General features: G+C 31.8%; 2 protein-coding genes across 3 annotated transcripts; both read left to right on the top strand.

The window, feature by feature from the left end:
* The first annotated feature begins 6,529 nt into the window (after window positions 1-6,529).
* LOC112750664 (protein EDS1L) lies at window positions 6,530-9,782 on the top strand. Of its 2 annotated transcripts, none has more exons than XM_025799473.3 (3): window positions 6,530-7,162; window positions 7,921-8,691; window positions 8,876-9,782. In XM_025799473.3, the coding sequence occupies exons 1-3, from the start codon at window positions 6,758-6,760 to the stop codon at window positions 9,620-9,622; spliced, it is 1,923 nt and encodes a 640-aa protein (XP_025655258.1). In that variant the 5' UTR covers window positions 6,530-6,757; the 3' UTR covers window positions 9,623-9,782. The 2 variants fall into 2 exon arrangements, with proteins under 2 accessions (XP_025655258.1, XP_025655259.1); XM_025799474.3 differs by having other exon boundaries at window positions 6,559-7,162; window positions 8,882-9,782.
* A 1,269-nt stretch (window positions 9,783-11,051) lies between these two features.
* Window positions 11,052-14,436, top strand: LOC112750662 (protein EDS1L). The gene is made up of 3 exons (XM_025799472.3): window positions 11,052-11,680; window positions 12,251-13,036; window positions 13,497-14,436. The coding sequence occupies exons 1-3, from the start codon at window positions 11,342-11,344 to the stop codon at window positions 14,211-14,213; spliced, it is 1,842 nt and encodes a 613-aa protein (XP_025655257.1). The 5' UTR covers window positions 11,052-11,341; the 3' UTR covers window positions 14,214-14,436.
* The last annotated feature ends 6,691 nt before the right edge of the window (window positions 14,437-21,127 follow it).

Below are 21,127 nucleotides of genomic sequence, written 5' to 3'. Positions count from 1 at the left end.
TAAGCCCAACAAAATAGTTGGTCCGAAATTAAAAAAGAATTGGGGCCAATGTTTAAGCTACTCATTTAACTTGATGGAATCCAATTTTTTATTAATTGGTTACATGCTTTCAACGGATTCCACTCTCTTCATTTGAAGGAATTCAAAATTTAATTAAATGAAGTTAATGCAGACATTGGTAATGTGAGAGAGAAAGTTTGAAATTGATGTGATTGCTATTATTGCTTCACACGCTCTATGAAAGAGGGAAGTGATTTTTAATTAAATGTAATTGATTTTATTTCCTTCTTTATTTCCTTTGAAAGCATTCTCTCACTTCTCTCTCTCCTTTCTCTCATCACCATTCGGTCACTTCACAATGAAAAATAGAAGACACCACAAGCTATCAGAAGAAGGTAGATGAAGCTAGAAGCAAGCTTGAAGCCATAGTGATGATGGCATCAAGAAAAAGAAAATCAAAAGTATGGTGTGGCTGAGATCTTTGCCACTAAAGGTAAGATGTGGTGAAGTAATCTCAAGCCTTCCATAACCAAAAATGGAAGAGATCCATTCTGCCAGAGGAAGAAGATTCCTTGGAAGCATGGCTCGTCTCTACTTTTTGCTCAACCACTACAAGAGGTAGCTACTGTGGCTACGTGGAAGATGAGGCAGAAGATAAGAGCAGGAGGAGTTGTCAAGCAATCAAGGATTCATCAAGGGCTAGGAATCCTTCTTGGAGAGCAAGTCAAGATGGAAGGCCCAGATTGATGGATCTTGGTGAGAAGGGATGATACAGAGGTAATTGCATGTTGGTTATAGTATTCGGTTTCCTCTCTCCTCTCTTTGGCCGAACCGATTTTTGGATGAAGAAGAAGAAGTTGGCTCGGTTCAACATTTTCAACCTTGGAGGCTTCCCCTTCTATAAATAAGGGAGAACAGCCAGGGCTTGAAACAAGGAGTGAAGAGTGCAAAGCACAGAGTTCTCATAGCTACCTAAGCTAACAGAAGTTCTTCTCGTTCAATGTTCTTCATTTTGTAATTTTTCTATTTAGTTTTGTTTGTCTTGAGTCTCATGGAAAAAGGCAAACAGTGAGGTTTGTAAGAAGAAGCCATAGAGCGAAAAAAGGCAGAGTATACAAAATTAAAAGAAAAAGCCATAGAGGTCCTAGAGGTCCTTTGTACATCTGTGTTGTATTTCATGATTCTGTGGGAATCCCCTTGCAAGTTGGGTTAGCACTTAGCAGTTGAAAGCTTGGTAGGTGACCAAGTCAAGTTCAGGATTGAGGTTAGATTCTGGACTTGTCCCAGATAGGAAGGGTAGTTCCTAGGGAGAATTGGTGTATGTAATCATGATGATTATAGTGAAATTCCATCATTGTTGTGATGGAGACTGGATGTAGGCTGCATTGCACTTGGCAGCTGAACCAGGATACTTCGTGGTGTGATTCTCTCTCTCTCTCTCTTCTACTCCATTTCTGTTTCTGCTGCATATGAGATAAAACTGAAAAATATCTCTTGCCTGGTTACGAGATAAAAAGAAAAAGTCTCGTGACTAGGTACGAGACAAAAAGCAAAAAGTCTCCAAAAGTTATTTCAAATGCCAGCAAGTGTTAATTAGTAAAAAGGGGGCTAAGATTCAACCTCCCTTCTCTTAGCCACTGATAACCATCAGGTTCGAAAGGTCGAAACCCATAGTTTCTACCTTCTCTGGAGTGAGGTCACCATTACACTTCAAGATGTGACTTTTCATTTTGGTTTGCATACATTTGGTTAGCCAATTGAGAGTTTCACTAGAGATTTTCAACAATATCATGGGTACTCCACATGACAGTAGGTTAATGACTTGTTCGGCGACAAGTCTCCATTGAAACTATAGGACAGGAAGCAGAAACAGGGTCACACATATTCCATCGGGCGTAGATTCAGATACTCTCTTCCACTATGCCTGGTGTTACTTATTAATACTAATTGAGGGGTATTTGTTTACGGACAAGTTAGCTAACCTTACCCCTCTCAGATGGTTTTCACTCTTTGAGTATTTTGATAGTTGCATATAGTTGTCTTGGGGGTCTGCATTAATGGCACACATTTACCATTCACTATGCAACGCTACTCGACGTGATGCGACGGACATCATAGAGTGCATACTGTTTGTGTTATCGTGGATTTACCACAGGACACCCATCCTTCTGTCTGGTTGGTTACGATGTCCTCAGATTCTCACTTGTAGTGAGGTAATTAATGCTTATTATTTATTGATGTTTGCTACTATTTACAATATTAATTACTAAATGTAATTTATCCTCAATGAATAAGTTAGCAGGACTGGAATAGCATACTAGAAACCACTATCAGAGCAGGATACTATGATTGTAACACACGCTAGATGACTTGATGAGGTACGATATGTTTAGGTTTCTTATGTCTTACATATATTGCTCTTCCATGGCTAATTATATGATTGTATGTTTTTTTTTTCTAGTTCTGGTTAATACTTTACAATTCCTAGCTATAGCACATGACTTCTGACTGGATTAGAAGTGTTAAAGAGATTCATATATGGAGAGCTGTGGTGCTAATGGTCTGATTTTATTTTGTAGAGTTTCATCACGTGGACGAAGTCAAGAGACATCTTGGGGGTCAGCAGCACTGCCTAAAAGATGTTTCTGTTTAAGACGACTCAGGACGATGATGTGTGGTGGCCTGAGGTGTATTGTGACTGGTATAACTTGTGGAGAGCCCATAACTAGTAGCAGCACATGGTGACCATTGACGATGTCCTTGATCCTCAACCCACACAGGAGTACTTGACATGATGGTAGAGAGCATGTCGTGTTAGGTTTCTATATGGGGAAGACGTCTTGGCTGATTTGAGAGTTACGACCCTGCCTACCGACATCCTCCCGGCTACCCCGGGTCAGAGGGATAGCTTAGCCTTTTCACAAGGAATGATAAGTTTTTTGGCAGAAAAAATATCTGTGAAAATTTACCTGCCGAAGAGCAGATATAGGGAAGTTTTATCCCGCGGGTGGCGAGTATAAGTACCCATCTAATAAATGGAATGGGGGCAGGGAGAGAGGTACTTTTCCCATGGGTACCCATATAATGCCGATGAATATGAAATTACATGAATGCTCTTATATATACATTATAAATTAAAAACCTTAATTTTCATTCTCCCTCACTCGATGCCTCATCTCACCTAGAATCCTCACCTACTTCTTCCTCTCTCTCCAGTTGCTAATTCTTCTCTCAAACAACAGTGATGCCGCTGTCTTCCTCCTGCCTCGCTGCCTCGACATCCTTGCCAACAACCACTTCGCTATTCATTATCGTTGTCTCCCGTAGCCTCATCAACATCGCCACATCAATCTTTTTTTCTGTACTAAGTCCCTTTCTCTAATTAGTTTCTTTTGAGTTTTTTTTTTTTCAATATTTGGGGGTTTAGAGTTTGTTCAATGTTTAAAATTGTCTGAAATTACTAATTTTTTGAATTTGTATCTTTGTTTTAGCAATTGTTTTTGCAATTGTTGCTGAATTTTTATTTAGGGGTTTAGGATTTGTTCAATTGTTAATTTTTTGTGTTTCAAATTGTTTAATATTAGGTATAGCAATTAATAATCTAGTATTAAATGTTTTTGTTGGATACAACTTAAGAACACAAGGGGATATTATTATGCTTGGATGGAAGGGCTAGTAAAGAAGAACGAGAAGAGGGATTGAATAGCCTTATACCTTGTAACCATTTGCTTTTTTGTTATTTTTTAAAAATTCATGGGGATATCAGCGGGACCAGATATCCGGGGGATATCGAATACCCGTTACCCATCGAGGATACAGGGTGAGGACAGGACAATTTTCTGATGCGAAGGTAAGGGACGGGGGAAAATATCACCATCCCATGGAGACCTGTTGCCATCCCTGCCTTCTACGAGATGCTCCAAATCGCAGGCAACAAGTGAGGATGCAGGTAAGAGATGATAACCGGAGACCATCCCGAAAGGTCCAGGATTAATGAGGGAGTTGTGCACCTGCAGATGATCAGTTCTCAGATGAGGAGACTGAGTATGCATGCCAAGAGGATATCCTTAAGGATCCTCCGGTGACGACACAGCTGGATATGACATTGCATAGCTTCTTTGTTAGGCATGAGACGGACATTACAAAAAAATTCATGCCAAGGTCCTCCACAAAGGCACAACTGTAAGACTCCAAATTTTTAAAAATTAAATAATGACTTATTTATGATTTATTATATTTATTTATAATTTTGTTTTTAAAAAATTATTTTATAAAAAATAATTAAATCAATGTTATGAAATTTTGAGTTTAAAATTAATTAGGACTCATATATAATTTTCATAATAATTTGATCAAATAATTTTCAATTTTTATTTACATCTGTTACTATGCTTTTCTAAGATTCCAAGAAAAGTATAGCAAAAAGCCGGTGAAGAACCAGTGCTGCACGGCTTACACCATTTCTAGGTGCCTTCTGTATTCCTTTTATGTGGGACACTACGCGGAAAATAAACATACCAATATTATTTGGATAATGGTATTATTATTTCTGTTTTTAATAATATTACTTCATATGGATGATTTTTTTGTATTCTATATTTATATAAATTTATAAAAAGAGAATGATATTATTAAAATATAAATAATAATATTCATTCCTTATTATTTAAGTAAAAAAGCAATACCAATATTATTTTTATTAACGTGGTTGTTGAATTACTTTTAAAAGTTTTTTGGCACTAATATAATTTATTAAATTAACATGTCAAAATTATTACTTATCTATATAATGTTACTGTCTGTTGAATCACATTTTACATTCGCTAATTAAAATCTATAAAATAAATAAAAGCCCTAAATAAAAATGTAACAAAAGAATGAACATCAATAAATAGAAAAGTTGAAAAAGAAAACAATAACGCGGGTCTGTTCCAACAGGGCAAAACAATGGGTACGTCTGAAATTAAATAGATGCTTGTTTTGTTTCTTGACTTTTTTATGTTTATGTGTGTGAACTTCAAAACTTATTTGTAATTTGTAGTAATATAGGTTTTCAATTTTACTAAATTGGATATGTAGACAAATGACACGGTCACACCTATATTAATTTGTAAATATAGGTTTTCAATTGGCTTTATATTTAAATATAACACACGGTTAGTTGAATCACCCTAGAGAAAACGAAACTTCATGTGAAGATAAAGTAGATTTATAAAATACTCGCTTTTAGGGGTGCGTATGACCCGATTCGACTCGAAGATTTGGATCGATTTTAAATATTTTAAGGATTAATTTAGTGTGATTTTGTTGGGTCTATGATTAAGTAAGGGTCTCAAAAATAGACCCGATCATTATTTCGAGCCGGATTCGAGTTAAGGCGAACACAGTTTTATTCGGCCCGTGTGCACCTTAAAGGAACTAAAAAAGATATATATGTTTTAAATTAATTTTAATATTATGTTATATTAATTATAAGCTTATTGTTTTATTTTTAATCATACTTGTTGAATTAAAAAATAGATCAAAGAAGCATCAAATTAGAATTTATGAACAAATTGAAGTTCAAATATGGATATCAACTTTTCTGTAACAAGTTTCTTCTTTATAAATAAGTGCATCATAAATAAGTTTTTTTTTATAAATAAGTTTTTTTTTATAAATTATTGGTGAAGCTTTAAAGACCGGTTTTCACCCGATTTAGACTCAGTATAGTTGTAGCCCGAAAATATTTAGGTTTTATCAGATCTAGAGTCAGGTTATAGTCTAAAAAATAAATTTGATATATATTTAGGGTTGGATTTCGGTGAGAACAACCCAATTTCACCCGACCCATGAACACGCTTACTCGCTTTGTTAACAGATGACAATAAATATCCACCAAAATAATAATAATAATAATAATAATAATAATAATAATAATAATAATAATAGACTAACAAAATAAAAGAATCTTAAGTAGGCAATTTCTTTTATTATAAGCAGATAAAATTACTTTTACACAAAATATACTTTTTTATAAATATAATTGATAAATATTATATTTATTCTTTGCTTTAAAATAATTTAGAATCATGAATTCACATAAAATAAGAGACTAATATTTTTCTAATGTATTTACTTTGTATTTGAGCTAAAATTAATCATCTTTTTCTTAAAGTATTGATTTTGGAGCATTTCTATATATACGTACAATTATGAAAATGAAAAAAAAAAATACTAACTAGATATTATAAATGACATAAATTTTTTTAACGTCTTAAAAATAAACAAATAAAAATGCTATATGCATAATAAAAACTAACCAATAAATCAGTTATTATATATTTATATATTAATATATGTATTGTTTAATTTATTTTTAATGTAAATATTTTAATATATATTTTATACGAATAATTAATTTGATAATTGATTTTAGTGTATAATTAAAATGGTTGTAAAATAAAATAAAATAAATATTGTGGAGTAGAGAATTATACTTTTATTTGGAACCCCCTTTCTTCGAAGTTCGAAGATTTGGTATTGACTTAATGATATTATAAGTTTATCGCATATATTGTCTTTTTGTTTTTTGTTTTTTGTTTTTTTTTTTTCAATATAGGAATTTATTTAATCTCAATGTGCCTCCATCAATATAAGAAAAGGCAGCACATATAATAAAATTGTAAGCAAAGAACAAAACTTTCTGAAACTGCATATATAGGACGCAGCTCTTACATATCTCCCAAAAAAAAAAAACAAAAAAACAAAAAACAAAATGTCACTTTTTAATTTTCGGAATTGTTGCTATGGAGAGTCGAAAGCTTCTGGGGTGGACAAGGATCTCCCTCAATCACATGAAGATTCCCTATTGGGATTGAGAGTGGAGTTAATCAAGAAAGCGTGTGCTTTGGCATTCAAAGCTCACAAATCTCCAAAGAAGTATTATCTTCTTGAAAAGAAGAACTGGAGTTGGTTGGAAGCTGATCTTATTTTTATCAGCTTTCATGGATCATGGGCTTCAAGTGATTGGTTCGTTGACAAATCTTACGGGGTAACAAAGATAAACCAACAATTGTTTCCTTCACTTAAAAGTATTGGCAATGATGAAGTTGCCTTGGTGAATGAAGCTTTTCAGCTGAGATTCGAATCAATTTTAAGCAATTCATCTCTTAAACATGAGGTATGTAAATGTTATTAAATTGATCGCTTTTGTTGGGAATGGATGAATTTTTTTTTGGACATGGGCCAACGTCAATGAGTGACCCGATCCAAATGCATGATCTTCTCATTGAAATAATTAGTAGTTTTCTGGGCCTTGGCCCCGTCTCTAATTAAAAAAATGAACAGCAGATAGTAGTTTTCGTTTTTATTTTATAGCTTTTAGTTGAAAGAACAAAGAAGATAATTAGTAGTGTTGAATCACGTTTGAGTTGATACTTTTAATCAAATATTAAGTAATTTTCTTTGTATTTCATTATTTTAAGTCAAAGTATCATTTTAATATTAGAATTTTAGCTATTTAAACATTAGGAGGATAATTAGGATAATCATAGAATTTTACTTGTTTAAGCATTAGAAAGATAATTAAAATGATGAATTAGGACTCTCAATCATCATTTTTTTTTATTATATATTGAGACCAATTTATGTATTATTATCTCTCCTCACAATACGTGAAAAAATAAAATAAAATAAAATTGTATTAGTTTTCACCGATGATTAAATGCTTGTGAGTTCCTTATTTAGCTTAACCTTCTTGAATCTTGATAGGAAATTTTCAATCCATTTCCAATTTTGTTAAAGACTTTCTTACTCATGTTGGTTTTATTGTGGTAATTCAAGGTCCACATGATAACCAAGAAACCTTTAATGTTATTTTCAGTCATTCAACACTTTTTAATTTTGGTTAAACTTTTTCATTAAATATGGGTAATGTAGGTGAAAGAAGCTATGACAAAAGGGAAGCAGTTAATGTTTACAGGGCACTCTTCTGGTGCTGCAATGGCCATTCTTGCAACATTGTGGGTCTTGGAAGAGTACCTAACTAACAATAACAAGAACAAAAACCACAAGCTTCCCCTATGTATAACTTTTGGGTCTCCCTTAATTGGCAATCACATATTCTCTCATGCCACAAGGAGGGAAAATTGGTCTCACCACTTCACACATTTTATTACCACTTTGGACATAATGCCACGGATTTTGTTTGCTCCTTTCCATTCTATTCAGCCAATTTTCAGCTCAATTCTCCAACTCTTCAATCCAAAGTCTAAATCTTCTGGCACCGATCCGGAAACAGACCGTGTGATTTCTGAATTTTACTCAACTGTGATGAGAAACACAGCAACAGTTACAAGCTATGTTATCTCGAATCTCATGGATGACACAAATTTGCTACTTGAGACTCTACCCAATCTCGTTGATTTAAGTCCTTACCGACCCTTTGGAAACTTCATTTTCTGTGCCGCAGATCGACCACCGGTTGTGGTAAGAAATTCAGATGTTGTCTTGCAACTTTTATTCTACACTGCTCGGATAAACGACATGTCAGAAGTTTCTGATGTTTCCAAGAAAAGCATAATGCAACATTTGAGGTATGAGGTTGAAATTTCGAATGTAGTGTACTTGGATCAACTGGAGGAGCTTTCTTTGGCTGCTGATGGTTCTAACAGATTAACAATTAGCAGAGCCTTGGACAGTTTTGGACTGGTAACTTTTTTTAACCTTTTAGTTATTCAGTTTTTACTATTTCAAGCATAAAAAGAGATACTATTTGCAAGAATAGATAGGCTCCATACACTTTAGTGATTACACTTGATATCACATCATTATGTCTCCCTAACATTAATTTCTAAAATTGTAGTGAAACATTTAGCTAATATGTTGGTTTTAGTTTCAGGACACAATAGCAAGATTGCGCCTTCGAGCAGCTGGCGAGTGGCAGAAACAGAAATACAAAAATGAAGAGAAAGTCAACAGGGAATTTAATGAGAAAGCCGCGGCAACCATGGAGCATTTGAAAGACTACAAAGAAACATGTGAGATAAGTTACTATGATGCCTTCAAGGTGCACAAGGATGAAAGAGACTTCAAAGCAAATGTGAAGAGGCTTGAATTGGCAGGGGTGTGGGATCATATCATGGAGATGCTAAAAAAGTATGAACTCCCCGATGAGTTTGAAAGCAAAGCAGAATGGATTGAGCGCGGTACAATGTACCGCACTCTGGTGGAGCCTCTTGATGTTGCGAATTACTATCGCCATTTTAAGGACAAAGATGGAGGACCATACATGGACAAGGGAAGTAGGCCAAAGAGATATAGGTACTTACAAAGGTGGCTTGAGCATGCAGGGAGAATGAAGAGTGAAGATGATTACTCCGAGTCATGCTTTTGGGCTGAGTTGGAGGAACTATGGAAAGAAATTAATGACAACAATGGTTCATTTGAAGTTGTTAAGGAAAGGGTTTTGAAACTTGAGACTCGCATAAAGGAATGGTTTGAGAAAGGGAAATTGGATAAAGATGTGTTATTCGAAGGTTCTACTTTGGTGAATTGGTGGAAAGCTTTGCCTCCTAATCATAAGAAAGAATCGCCCATTACAAGTCTTGTTGAAATGTCTCAAGAAATAAACATGCAATAGAATGCCTTTCTACTCTATAATAATCCATTGGGGGAGTGAAGGAGAAGATGTATTTGGGTAGGGAAGGATGGCAATAGTTTCAAAGTTAGAACAATAATGTGCATATTGTTAATTACCTTTTACTAGAGGAGTATTAATATTATGAATTCAACTAGAGCTATTTTTTTTAGCCAATATTAGATAATTTTTTTAGTTAATATTAACTAATTTTTTAATCTTAAACCTTAAATTCTCCAAAATAAATATTTAAAAAATAATTTTACAATAAAAAAATTAACTAATATTAACTACTTAAAAGTTAATTTCTTATATTTTTCTAACATTATACAAATAGTTGTTAATACTAACTATCCCCTCTAGTGATGAGTTGGAGTCAATGTTCTCCCTTCCTTGAAATTAATATTTTATTTTCCCTCACATTTTCATAACACATATCATTCATTCATTTATATTATTCATCATTTTTATATTAATCATTTGCACAATCCAACACAGCAGATCAATTTCACATTGCCAAATTCAATCAAGATAACAATAATTATTGTAAAAATAAGATCAATATGTAATGCAAAATTTAGTTTTACCTTTTGACCGGTGAAACATATGGTTCTTTACGGAATGAGGCTAAGAAAGACATGCTTTCTTTTGCCATACTTGTAATAGCATGAACGAGTCATTAATCTCTCAACAGGTATAGCATGATAGTTGACACAATAATTTGTAAAGATCTGCGAGGTAAATAGATCCCTAAATATCATGAAATTCCTTAGGAGGTAGGCACTTAAAATACATTGAAACACTGTTCTTGTAATAATTTAGGATTTAAAATTTAGATTTTAAAATTTAAATAATATTATATTTTTTTATTTTTTGGAGCGTATTAATGTTTGTTAGCTAAAAAATTTAGATATGAAAATAGGATGAGTGAAATATCTTAACATTCCAATTTTTTTGTATTTTTTAAAATTACGGGAGGTACACAATTCGTATGGTCTGATTTGTGTTTAAAAAATTTAAAAATTTTGGTGCGATTTGTGTTTAAAAAATTAAAAAAAAATTTGGAGTACACAAATGATCCGATTTGTATATTCTAAATTTTTTTTAATTGTTTAAACACAAATCAGAGGATCCAAGTACAAAAATCGGACAATTCGATTTGTACTCCATAAATTAAATCATCCCACATTTTAAAAAAATACCATAGCAAATCACAATTTTAAAAAATATAATTATTAATCTAATATTAAAAATAAAAATGTGACGTTTGTGTAATTTATGTATAATTTTTATTTTATAATTTTTAAATTAATTATATATATATATATTCATCTTAAAGGTAACTAATTAGTAGTTTTGGACTTTTGGGTGACAAAGTCATCTCCAAGTTATTGGCAGCTTCCTTATAGCTTCCTCATTGCTTCCTTACAATTATATAATTTTCAAAATTGATGATTGGATGTAGAAATCATTATAGACCCCACAATCCACCACTCCGAAGTTTACACCAAAGTCTTCGTCAATTTGGCAATTTAAATCCCTCTCCATGGAAGTTAACCAACCTTTTCCAAAACTTCAGAGCTTCTCCAAACCAAAATAGCAACCTAACCGCAATTCAGTGTCTATAAAAGGTCATGAGCAAACTCTCTATGATTTCTGAAACCAATTAAACAAGCACACAACAAAAGCTTTGATTTACCATAAGAAGATATAGAATTAAACATGGCTGAAGGGTCTCTTTCAAACATGATAGGAGTGAAAGATGAGGTTGTCAAGAAGGCTTGTGCTGCGGCCGTTAAAGCTAACAAGTCACCAGAAAAACCTTTTGTTCTTGAGAAGATAAAGGTTTCTTCAGAAGCCGTTAATATTTTTGCTTTTCCGGCATCATGGCGTGTCGCGAATTTGTATGCTTCCAATGGCAAACCATTTGGGGAAACCAAGATAAATGTTGAACAGTTTCCATCACTCAGAAGCGTTGGTAACGATGAAGCCGCTTTGGTCAATGAAGCCTCTTTGACAAGATTCCAATTGGTTATGAGCAATCCCACACTCCAAAACGAGGTATGTAACTAACTCACAATACTGTTAACTGATTTTGTACTCTTTATTATTTTGTTAAAATCCAACTGGTCTAACTAGAAAACGGACATTTTTTTTTACCAAGAATCAAGTAACATGAATTTTAAATACATCTTTTTTAGTATTTGTTAGAAATCACCGGTTTCCAAATTTTTCCAAATCCTACATAATTGGCAGTTCTAAATGTTAGAATTTTAAGTGTGAGTAGTTTAGTTTTATATAAATTAAATTTAGATTGAGTGAATAACATAATCTAAGACATTTTAGTAACCAAGTTCAATCAAATTAGTCTAATAATTTTTTTTTGAAACACAAAACTTAACCCAACAAAAGTAAAGCAAAGAAACAAAACAAGAAACACAAAGACTACTACCAACTTCAAATAACTTATTTAAACCGTTAATTTAGATTTGTTTTGAGCCCAATGCAATTCTCCAATGACACAAATATGACACACTTTTTCCAGTTTTGTGTTGTTTTAGTTACCCTGTACTTTCTGGTCAATTAATTTCATTTGAGTAAGGTAATTATTGCATAAAGGAACATATGTAGGTGAGTAAAGCAATCACAGAAGGGAAGCAAATAATATTTACGGGTCACTCCTCAGGTGCTTCAATGGCCAATCTTATAACATTTTGGACCTTGGAAGAGTACCTTAACCCAAACAAGAACCAACACTACAGGCCTCCCATCTGTATCACTTTTGGAGCTCCCTTAATTGGCAATCACATATTTTCTCATGCTACTAATAGAGAAAATTGGTCTCGTTATTTTGTACACTTTGTTCTGAGATTTGACATAGTGCCGCGGATTTCGCTTGCACCTTTCACTTCTATTGAACGAATGTTTGGCACAATTCTTCAACTCTTTGCAACCAGTAGGCTTTCAGCACTTGATCCAACAAGAGCCAGCGCGGCTTCTGAGTTCTACACCACTGTGATGAGGAATGCAGCGACTGTCACAAGCCATGCTGCTTGTATTTTAAAAGGCAGCACAAATTTGCTGCTTGAGACTGTGACAAATTTTGTTGACTTGAGCCCTTATAGGCCTTTTGGAACCTTCGTCTTCTGTGCAGGAAATGGACAGCTAACTGTGATAAGAAACGCTGATGCTGTTCTGCAAGTCTTGTTCCACGCTGCCCAGACGAGTGATTTGTCGCAAGTTTCGGATGTTGCCAAGAGTAGCATACTACAGCATCAAATTCAAAACTATGAAGCTGAATTGCAGGATAGCTTGATGATGCAGAATGTAGTGTGCTTAGATCAACTAGAGAGGCTTCCTTTGTCTGCTGATGGTTCTAATTCTGATGTTGTGACAGCATTAGATGGCCTTGGAATGGTAATTTTTTAGTCTTTCCTTTTAGCTAACTATATAATTTGCAAACTATTGTTCATTCATGAATAATTTGTCTTGGCTGTTTGTTACTCTACTGGGTTTTGTCCCACTAGGATTTCCTTTAGGGCGAGATAAGACTTGCATGTTGAGTCTCAGTTGTTTGGTTATTTCATTTATTTATTCATCCATGCTATGTGTATACCAAAAATCAGTCACCGGAATAAAGTACATGCTAAAGTATAAAATACACATTGAAAATGAGTTTATCAATACATGTATTTATACATAAATACATAGTGCTGATTTTTTGTGTACACATAACATAGTTGTTATTTATTATGGTTAAGTTCTATGAATTAGCTAGTGTAGGAATTTTGTATAATCTCTGAGATGTACATATCAAGCATGAAATTGGCCTGCAAAATTTAGCTCAAATTTGTTGATTTGTTGGCTCTAACTACAGAACCCAAAGGCTAGACTGTGCCTCCGAGCGGCAGGTGAGTTGCAAAAGCAAAAACTAAGGAATGAGAAGAAAATCAGCCACGAGATAAACACGAAAGCTCTGCCAAGCATGAATGATTTGGAAGAATACAAAGCATCATGTGCGTTGAACAGGGGATACTTTGATGCCTTCAAGGTGCAAAAGGAACCAAGAGACTTCCAAGCAAATGTGAAAAGGTTGGTGCTTGCAGGGGTGTGGGATGAGACCATTGAAATGCTAAAAAGGTATGAACTCCCGGATGACTTCGAAGGCAAGAAAGATTGGATTGACCTAGGAACGAGCTTTCGCCGCCTTGTGGAGCCGCTAGACATTGCCAACTATTATCGCCACCTCAAGAATGAAGATACAGGACCTTACATGATCAAGGCTAGGCCAAAAAGGTACAGGTATACTCAGAGGTGGCTAGAGCATGCTAACAGGACTCCGAAAGCTGTTATCACGGAATCCACCTTCTGGGCCGAGGTGGAAGAGCTTTGCAGCTGGACTAGCACCAATAAACCGTTTGAGGATGTTAAGGAGAGGGTTGTGCAACTAGAACAAAACATTAAACGATGGATTGAGAAAGGGGAAATAACTAAGGATGTGTTACTAAGGGATCCTACCTTTGTGAACTTATGGGAGAATCTACCTAGGGAACACAAGGCAACAACATCATGCATTGCTAATATCATTGTGTGAGAAAAATTTAGTATTCAGCTTTATCTCAACAGGGAATAGAGTTGTAAATCTAGGATGTGCCTATTGCTATGTTATGCAGTCTAGTAAATGCTTTGTCTAAAAGCAATGATGCTTTGTCTAAAAGCAATGATTTTATATTTGATCTGATGCAACACAATGTACTCTCTTATAATAAGTCTTCTAAGTTTTCGTCCAGGAATGAGGGCGTTGTACGAGCTAAAAATAAGAATGCAGCATGCTTGATCATATAACAATATATTGACGGTTTTTTTTTTCTAAAATAAAATAAAAAAATTTATTATTTCCTAATACCATTTTTGGACTTTTATTTTTTAAATATAATTTTTTTTTGCATTTGGGCAAGTTCGCCAGACCCGGCGAACTCTAAAAAATATCAAGTTATTTTTATAGAGTTCGCTGGCAAATTTGCCTAAATAAAAAATAATCGTATTTAAAAATTAAAGTCTAAAAATCGTGTTCGAAGAAATAATAAAATTTTTTATTTTATTTTAGAAAAAAAAATCATATATTGACTGATACAAGGTCTGTGCTTGTCGTTTGCAATTTTGAATTTGTTATCATAAAAATGTGTATAAATGATTTTCACATTTCAGAATTTCATTTCTCATGATTTGTACAAAGTAGAAATGAGATTCTCACCAACTATAAAATGAAGAAAATGTATGTAACAATGAAAATATGTAATAGTAATACTTGCACCTGACTAGAACAAAGTCACCCACACTATGTTTATAGAAACAAGATAGATAGTAAATATTAGAAATTAATTCAAATGAGGGGTATAAAAGAAGAGAACACTGAGTTGGATACATTTTAATCTAATGTTCAGGAATCATGAGGACATACACAAAGAAAAGTATCCAGCTTCTTTTTATTTCTAATTGTCTACTACCCATTTTTATTTACTTCATAATCAAGTGTGTTTGGAAACTCGTTGGAAGAAAAGAAACACGTTTAGACTTCTTAAAAGTTTCAACTTTTGGTTTGGCAATTTTTTTTTTTCATGAACGCATAAGTGATTTTGCTATTAAAACCAACATTTATAAGAAGCAACTATTTTTAGCTTCTGCGTTTTTCTAACGGGCTTTTAGCCATAATACTAACCATCTATTTATCTTTTATCAATTTTATCCTCCATGTATGTTATTATATTATTTATAAAATTCTTGTTATTTCTATTTATATGAGTTCTATTTTTTTATTATTTATTATTTATATTTTTTTCAACTGTTTGTTTGATATTATACACTTTTATAATTGTGATTTTTGTGTATTATGTTTGTTATTATCTTTTTATAATATGATTTATTGATTCTATTAGGTAAAGTAAATTAAACAAAAAATTAACTGTAAATAATAATAATAGTAAAAAATTATAGCATACTAAAAAAAGAATACTAAAAATATTAAAAATATACTTAAAAAGATCATCGAGAATTTTCAGATTTGTTTCAATTACTATAAAGTAAATATTTAATTTTTTTATTATTTTTAGTACTCTCTTTTATAATTGTAATTCTCATATACTATGTTTTAGTGTAATTTTTTATAATATAGATTATGATTCTATTAAAAAAATAAATTAAATAAAAAATTAATCATAGATAATAATAAAATCATAAACGTTGGATTCTAAATTAATACTAAGAATAAGATTATTGAGAGTACTAGAATAAGAGTACGATGTAAAAAAATACTAAAGTAACATTCTTAGTTAATACTTAAAAAATGTAATATATTTAATTAAATATTCTTTTATATATATATATATATATATATATATATATATATATATATATATATATATATATATCTAAAATTTATATTATTTTATTTTTATTTAAAAATATATTTTATCTATTTTTATATGTTATTTTTATTTTAGTAAGTAAATATTAATTTTATTATAAAATTAACTAATAAGATCTATTTAAATATCTAAATTAAAATGACAGGATAATTTAAAAAAATTATTTAAGTTGAGGTCTATTTTAATAATTTTTTATCTAAAAGTGATTTTGAATGGTATAAGCCAGACAACATTTATTTTACTATAATCAATTTTGATACAAAAATTACCAAACATAAATCACTTTAACACAAACTTACTTTTTATCAAAATCAAGTTTGTAAAATCAATTTTATGTAAACTCCCGTTTACAAACTGTAATCCAAATACACACTTATATGATACACATAATTAATATCATACAAATTGTGAAGGTCTTCTCTACTTCATGACTTTTATTTCACATCTTTTTGAAGGAAATGAGTAGAGTGAAAATTAGTTTAGAAGTTAGCAACATACTTAATTAAAATAGAAATCATTCAGATTAAATAAATATTTTTAGCAGATTATACACCAAAATTAAAGTAATAACCATCCTCTTCCATATGAAAGTGAAAGTGACATGGCCAAGGGCCTCTACTCTACATTTAAAAAAATGGAAACAGACAATGAATTTTATAAAGCATTGACATGTTAAATATATATTAACTCATCATGGAAACCAGGTATCACCATGCCGTGCTCTTTTTTCGAAATTGTGGTTGTGTCTCTACCTTGCAATTTGCATAACTATTTTTCTGTCATTGATTCTTCATTATTGTTGTTCTTATCTTGAGGGGCTCAAGAGGCCAAGATATATTACATGACAACAAAAACATCTTATGCAATTAATTGCTGATGATGTTTGTTTGTTTACAAGAAGAACTAGGCGCGATCAGCAAAAAGTTAAATTAATTATATTATATATTATAGATTTAAAATGTTATATTATTTAAGATAAATTAGATAATATATAAATTAATATTAAACTTAAAAGTTAATTTATAAAAAATATTATGTAATATATTTGTTTGGCAATTAATTATTCAACAAATAAAAAAGTACAAAAAAATATACAATTTTAATATAGAAAATAATTATATTTAACTGTTATTTTTTAATTTAATTCAATAATAATATATATTAAATTTAATTAATTAAGAAGTTTAAAAATTTGTTTAATGATTGATCTTAAATGTCATATATTAGTATTAATTTTTATATAATATAAATAGATGTCGCTTGTCTAAATGCTTAGTTAAGCAATAATATGACTTTACCTAATTCTATAAATAAACTTGATCAATACTCATGTTTAGTAGTAATTTTTATTATGAAGTGTAACTTGTTCCTGTCTAAGAAAATTTTACAATGTATGCACATAGACACAGCTCAAAAGTATGAGCCTTCCTTTGAATATGCCATGTGCCGTAGTATATACTTTGCTGACCCTCCTTTGGCAGATCAAGGTGAAAAGTCACAAGGCTTAGGTCCTTTACTGTATCCATAAAAAACAAAAGAAAAAAATGAGTCACAAACACTATATTCTGATTTTGTTGTGTAGTACCTTAGTTTTTCCCTCAAATTTTAAGGGACACTTGCATCACTAACATTTTCTTAATTATTACTCTCAAGAAGATAAGATTACAGGTGAAGAAACAAAATAGATATATAATCTTATAATCAGGGCTAGAGCTTAGTTTTGACCATGGGAGTTATGGTCCTCCTAAAGTTTAAAAAAAAAATAGTAATATTATTACAAAAACATAAATATAGTTCAATTTGTTTAGGTCTCACTTTTATATTAGGCTTATGGGATCAATGGTAGCACTTTCTTCCATTTCTGTTTACCAAAGAATCTCTCTCTCACTCTACAATCAAAATATAACATTTTTTAATTCAATTCTATTGGTTTCTTTGTTTCCAAGTTACCACTTTTACTTTCACGCCTTGAATCTAATGAACAAAGTTAAAAAGCTATACAGCAACATCTGAAGACTCAGAAGGACTTCATTTCAAAAAGCAGTCTAATTTCTTCTTTCATAAGGGTAGATGAATTGAATAGCCTCCATGCTACACATTTGAATGATTTGATAAAATAAATGGATTCAGCTTTCTATTCCAAATGGCTCACGAACTTTTCTTTGATAATATGGCAATATTACAAGTTTCCAGAAATCTAAGCTAACTATAGCTATATTTTTAATTAGTTTAATTTTCTAATATCTATGTTTGGATCAGCTTTAATTTCCTTCAAAACTATTTATTAAAAAAAGCATAATGGAGTGTAATTAAGATATGAAAAAGGAGTTTTTGCATTGGTTAGTGGTTTTAATTTTGCCCTGCTGAATTTAACAAGTGATTGAGTTCATTAAGATATTAGTTTCTGTAAATTGAAGCCTTTGACAAACTAGCTGTTTATATATGTATTGCATGCATCAACGAAATCAGAAGAAGAATTAAGAATAAGAGATTAAGCTTAGCTTGGAGTTGTTCTTAATTCATAAAAGTCAATAATAAATGATATCAAAATGTCTAGTGCTGCGAGGAGCATACATCTTAGAAAAAGTAATCACCTATGAAATTCTTGACTTTCCATTTGTCATGCTTTGTACAAAGTAGAGATGACAATCATCTCTTAAATTACAACTAAGAAGTATATACAGAATTCACAAATTTATAAAACGAAAAAATGTCAAAGAATAAAAGCAATCCATAACACTAATAATTTGATGGGTTCCAGGAACAATTACAGTGAACATTTAACGAAAATTTGCAATAAGGATATAATCACATATCTCATTCGACTCGACATATAGATAGTCTCTTTTGTTTTGTGTTATTTTTTATATTTTTATTTTGATAATTTGCAATATCTCAAGTAATAGTGTAATACCAATGTGATTGTACTGATATAAACAGTCCAACGTTCACACAGCGTCATAACTCAAAACCCAGCCCAATCAACCAATCACAAAGTAATTTACAACTTACTCTATTCTTACCAGAATAGAGAGAATTGAGAAAACTATTTCAAACAACACCAATCAAAATGCATATCAAATCTAGTAATTTAAACTTAATCAAGGTCCTTCGAAGTCCAGAGTAATAAAACGTATTTACTATTCTAACCACTGAATCTCTCCTTCAATACCACCTTTCCCAACAAATCTGAAAACATGACAAAAATATTACTTAGAAGAGATACATAATATATTGACTTTCATGTAACAATTCAAATTAGTTGACATGAAATATGGCCTAGGCAATTTCAATGCATCCAACTGAGTAAGTGGATCCTCCTAAAAAGACCAGGTCAGTTACCCGAAAGAAACAAAGATACAAATAATAAGAAGCTGTATTACATTGCATAATATGATTATTGAAGATGAAAGAGACATTTATACAAAAAATTTTGCTCAAAATTTAGAATATGACAATATGAAAATGACTTATCAAAATCAGGAATAAGAATATTTTGCACCATAATGTCAATTTCTTCAAAGAAATGTCCTCGACAATTTCTCTTTCCGCGACTGGTGCAAAAGTAGTGCAGTGGAAAATTTTCATTATCAGTTTATATTATCACTAGTGATGCCATAGTTCCGATGACATTATTCACCAAACACATTTTATTCTTTCAGGTGTTGGGTCGCTAGCTTATATTATCACATAGTGTAGGTGCTGACATGATATTCAAGAAACTCAAGCTATACACGTGGCACGGCTCAGAAACGCTTGAGTAATAACAATGTGCTGCCATCATTAGGTACAAATAAAAATTGCCTTCAACATGTTATATAGGATTGAATAATTTTCTTGTTCCTGTGAAGGTATCCATCAAGATTCTTCCAAAGCAAGAAAACCTTCTTTGCTTAGAAGGATTGTTAAACGCTTTTTACGGTAACAGTGCATATTTAACTTTGCGTCAATCATTAACTTGAGGGAGAAATTTCAGAAAGAAAAAGTCTACAGGACTAATATCTATTCTTAATATATAAAAGTAGGTACATAGGTTTGCCCACATTACTTCTAAGTTATTTCTCTTCTTCTACTAACGCCATGTCAGCATTATCGCTTATTTGGCAAAATTTTAGAATCCACCACTCAAATATTGCCAACTCAACTTTTATTTTTCAAATAAATAAAACACAAAAAACAACTTTTTTTTATACTTCTTGAAACTCTCTTCCTCTTGGCACCTCTTCCGTACGAAGATCTTATTTCCTCCTTCCTCTTCCAGTCCCATGATCCATTGTTTTTCTCTCAAAACAATTTGTCTATCGCGATGTCCATCTCCGGCGGAACCGCATTGCATAAATTGCAGAAACATGGCAAATTCCATTCCTCCTGTTGCAGTTTCCCTGCCGGAGCTCGATTTTGGGTCTCAGACCAACGTCACCATTGGTGTCGCCAACGTAGAAAATTTGTCTCACGTATCTTCCTAAAAATTTTCAACTTTGCCGTTTACTCTTCTCATTCTTTTTGTTCAATATTATTTTCAATAATCCTATTTATTCATTGATAATCTGAAATTGAAAACTCAAGAGAGTATTAGAATCAAATTCATCATTTTACAACCATGATTTTATTCATATTTTACACCATTTGGCATGAAGTGCATATAACTAATTCCCTCTCAAATCAAGCTTTCACAGCTTTTTCTTTTTTCCAAAAAAAAAAACAAAAAAAATAAATTTTAAAGTAGAATGGAGTAATCATACCAACCTGCAGCTAAAATTGGAAACCACCACATAAAAATATATCTCATTTGAGAATTATAAAGTGATATTGATTTTTTTGTTCAATTATTTTTAAATTTTTAACATAGTACAATAATCCTATCAATACAGCAAAAAAGAAAACACTTCTATAGTGCTAGATTTTTAGTAATTTTGTAATGTTACTGTTAAATTAAAAAGATATTTTTTTAAGCTAGAGAGAGTATTTGACTAGCTCTGTTGAATATTGACATTTTTTTAATCAATTGTGGAACTTCGGAAGACTAACTACTCCATTTATTTGTCCTATTTTGGTCTTTCTTTTTTGCTTTGTCATTTTTAGT

Source organism: Arachis hypogaea, chromosome 15 (genome assembly GCF_003086295.3).
Source record: "Arachis hypogaea cultivar Tifrunner chromosome 15, arahy.Tifrunner.gnm2.J5K5, whole genome shotgun sequence".
Taxonomy (NCBI): Eukaryota; Viridiplantae; Streptophyta; class Magnoliopsida; order Fabales; family Fabaceae; genus Arachis; species Arachis hypogaea.
Note: the sequence above shows the minus strand (reverse complement) of the source record. Positions and strands in the feature narration are given on the sequence as shown.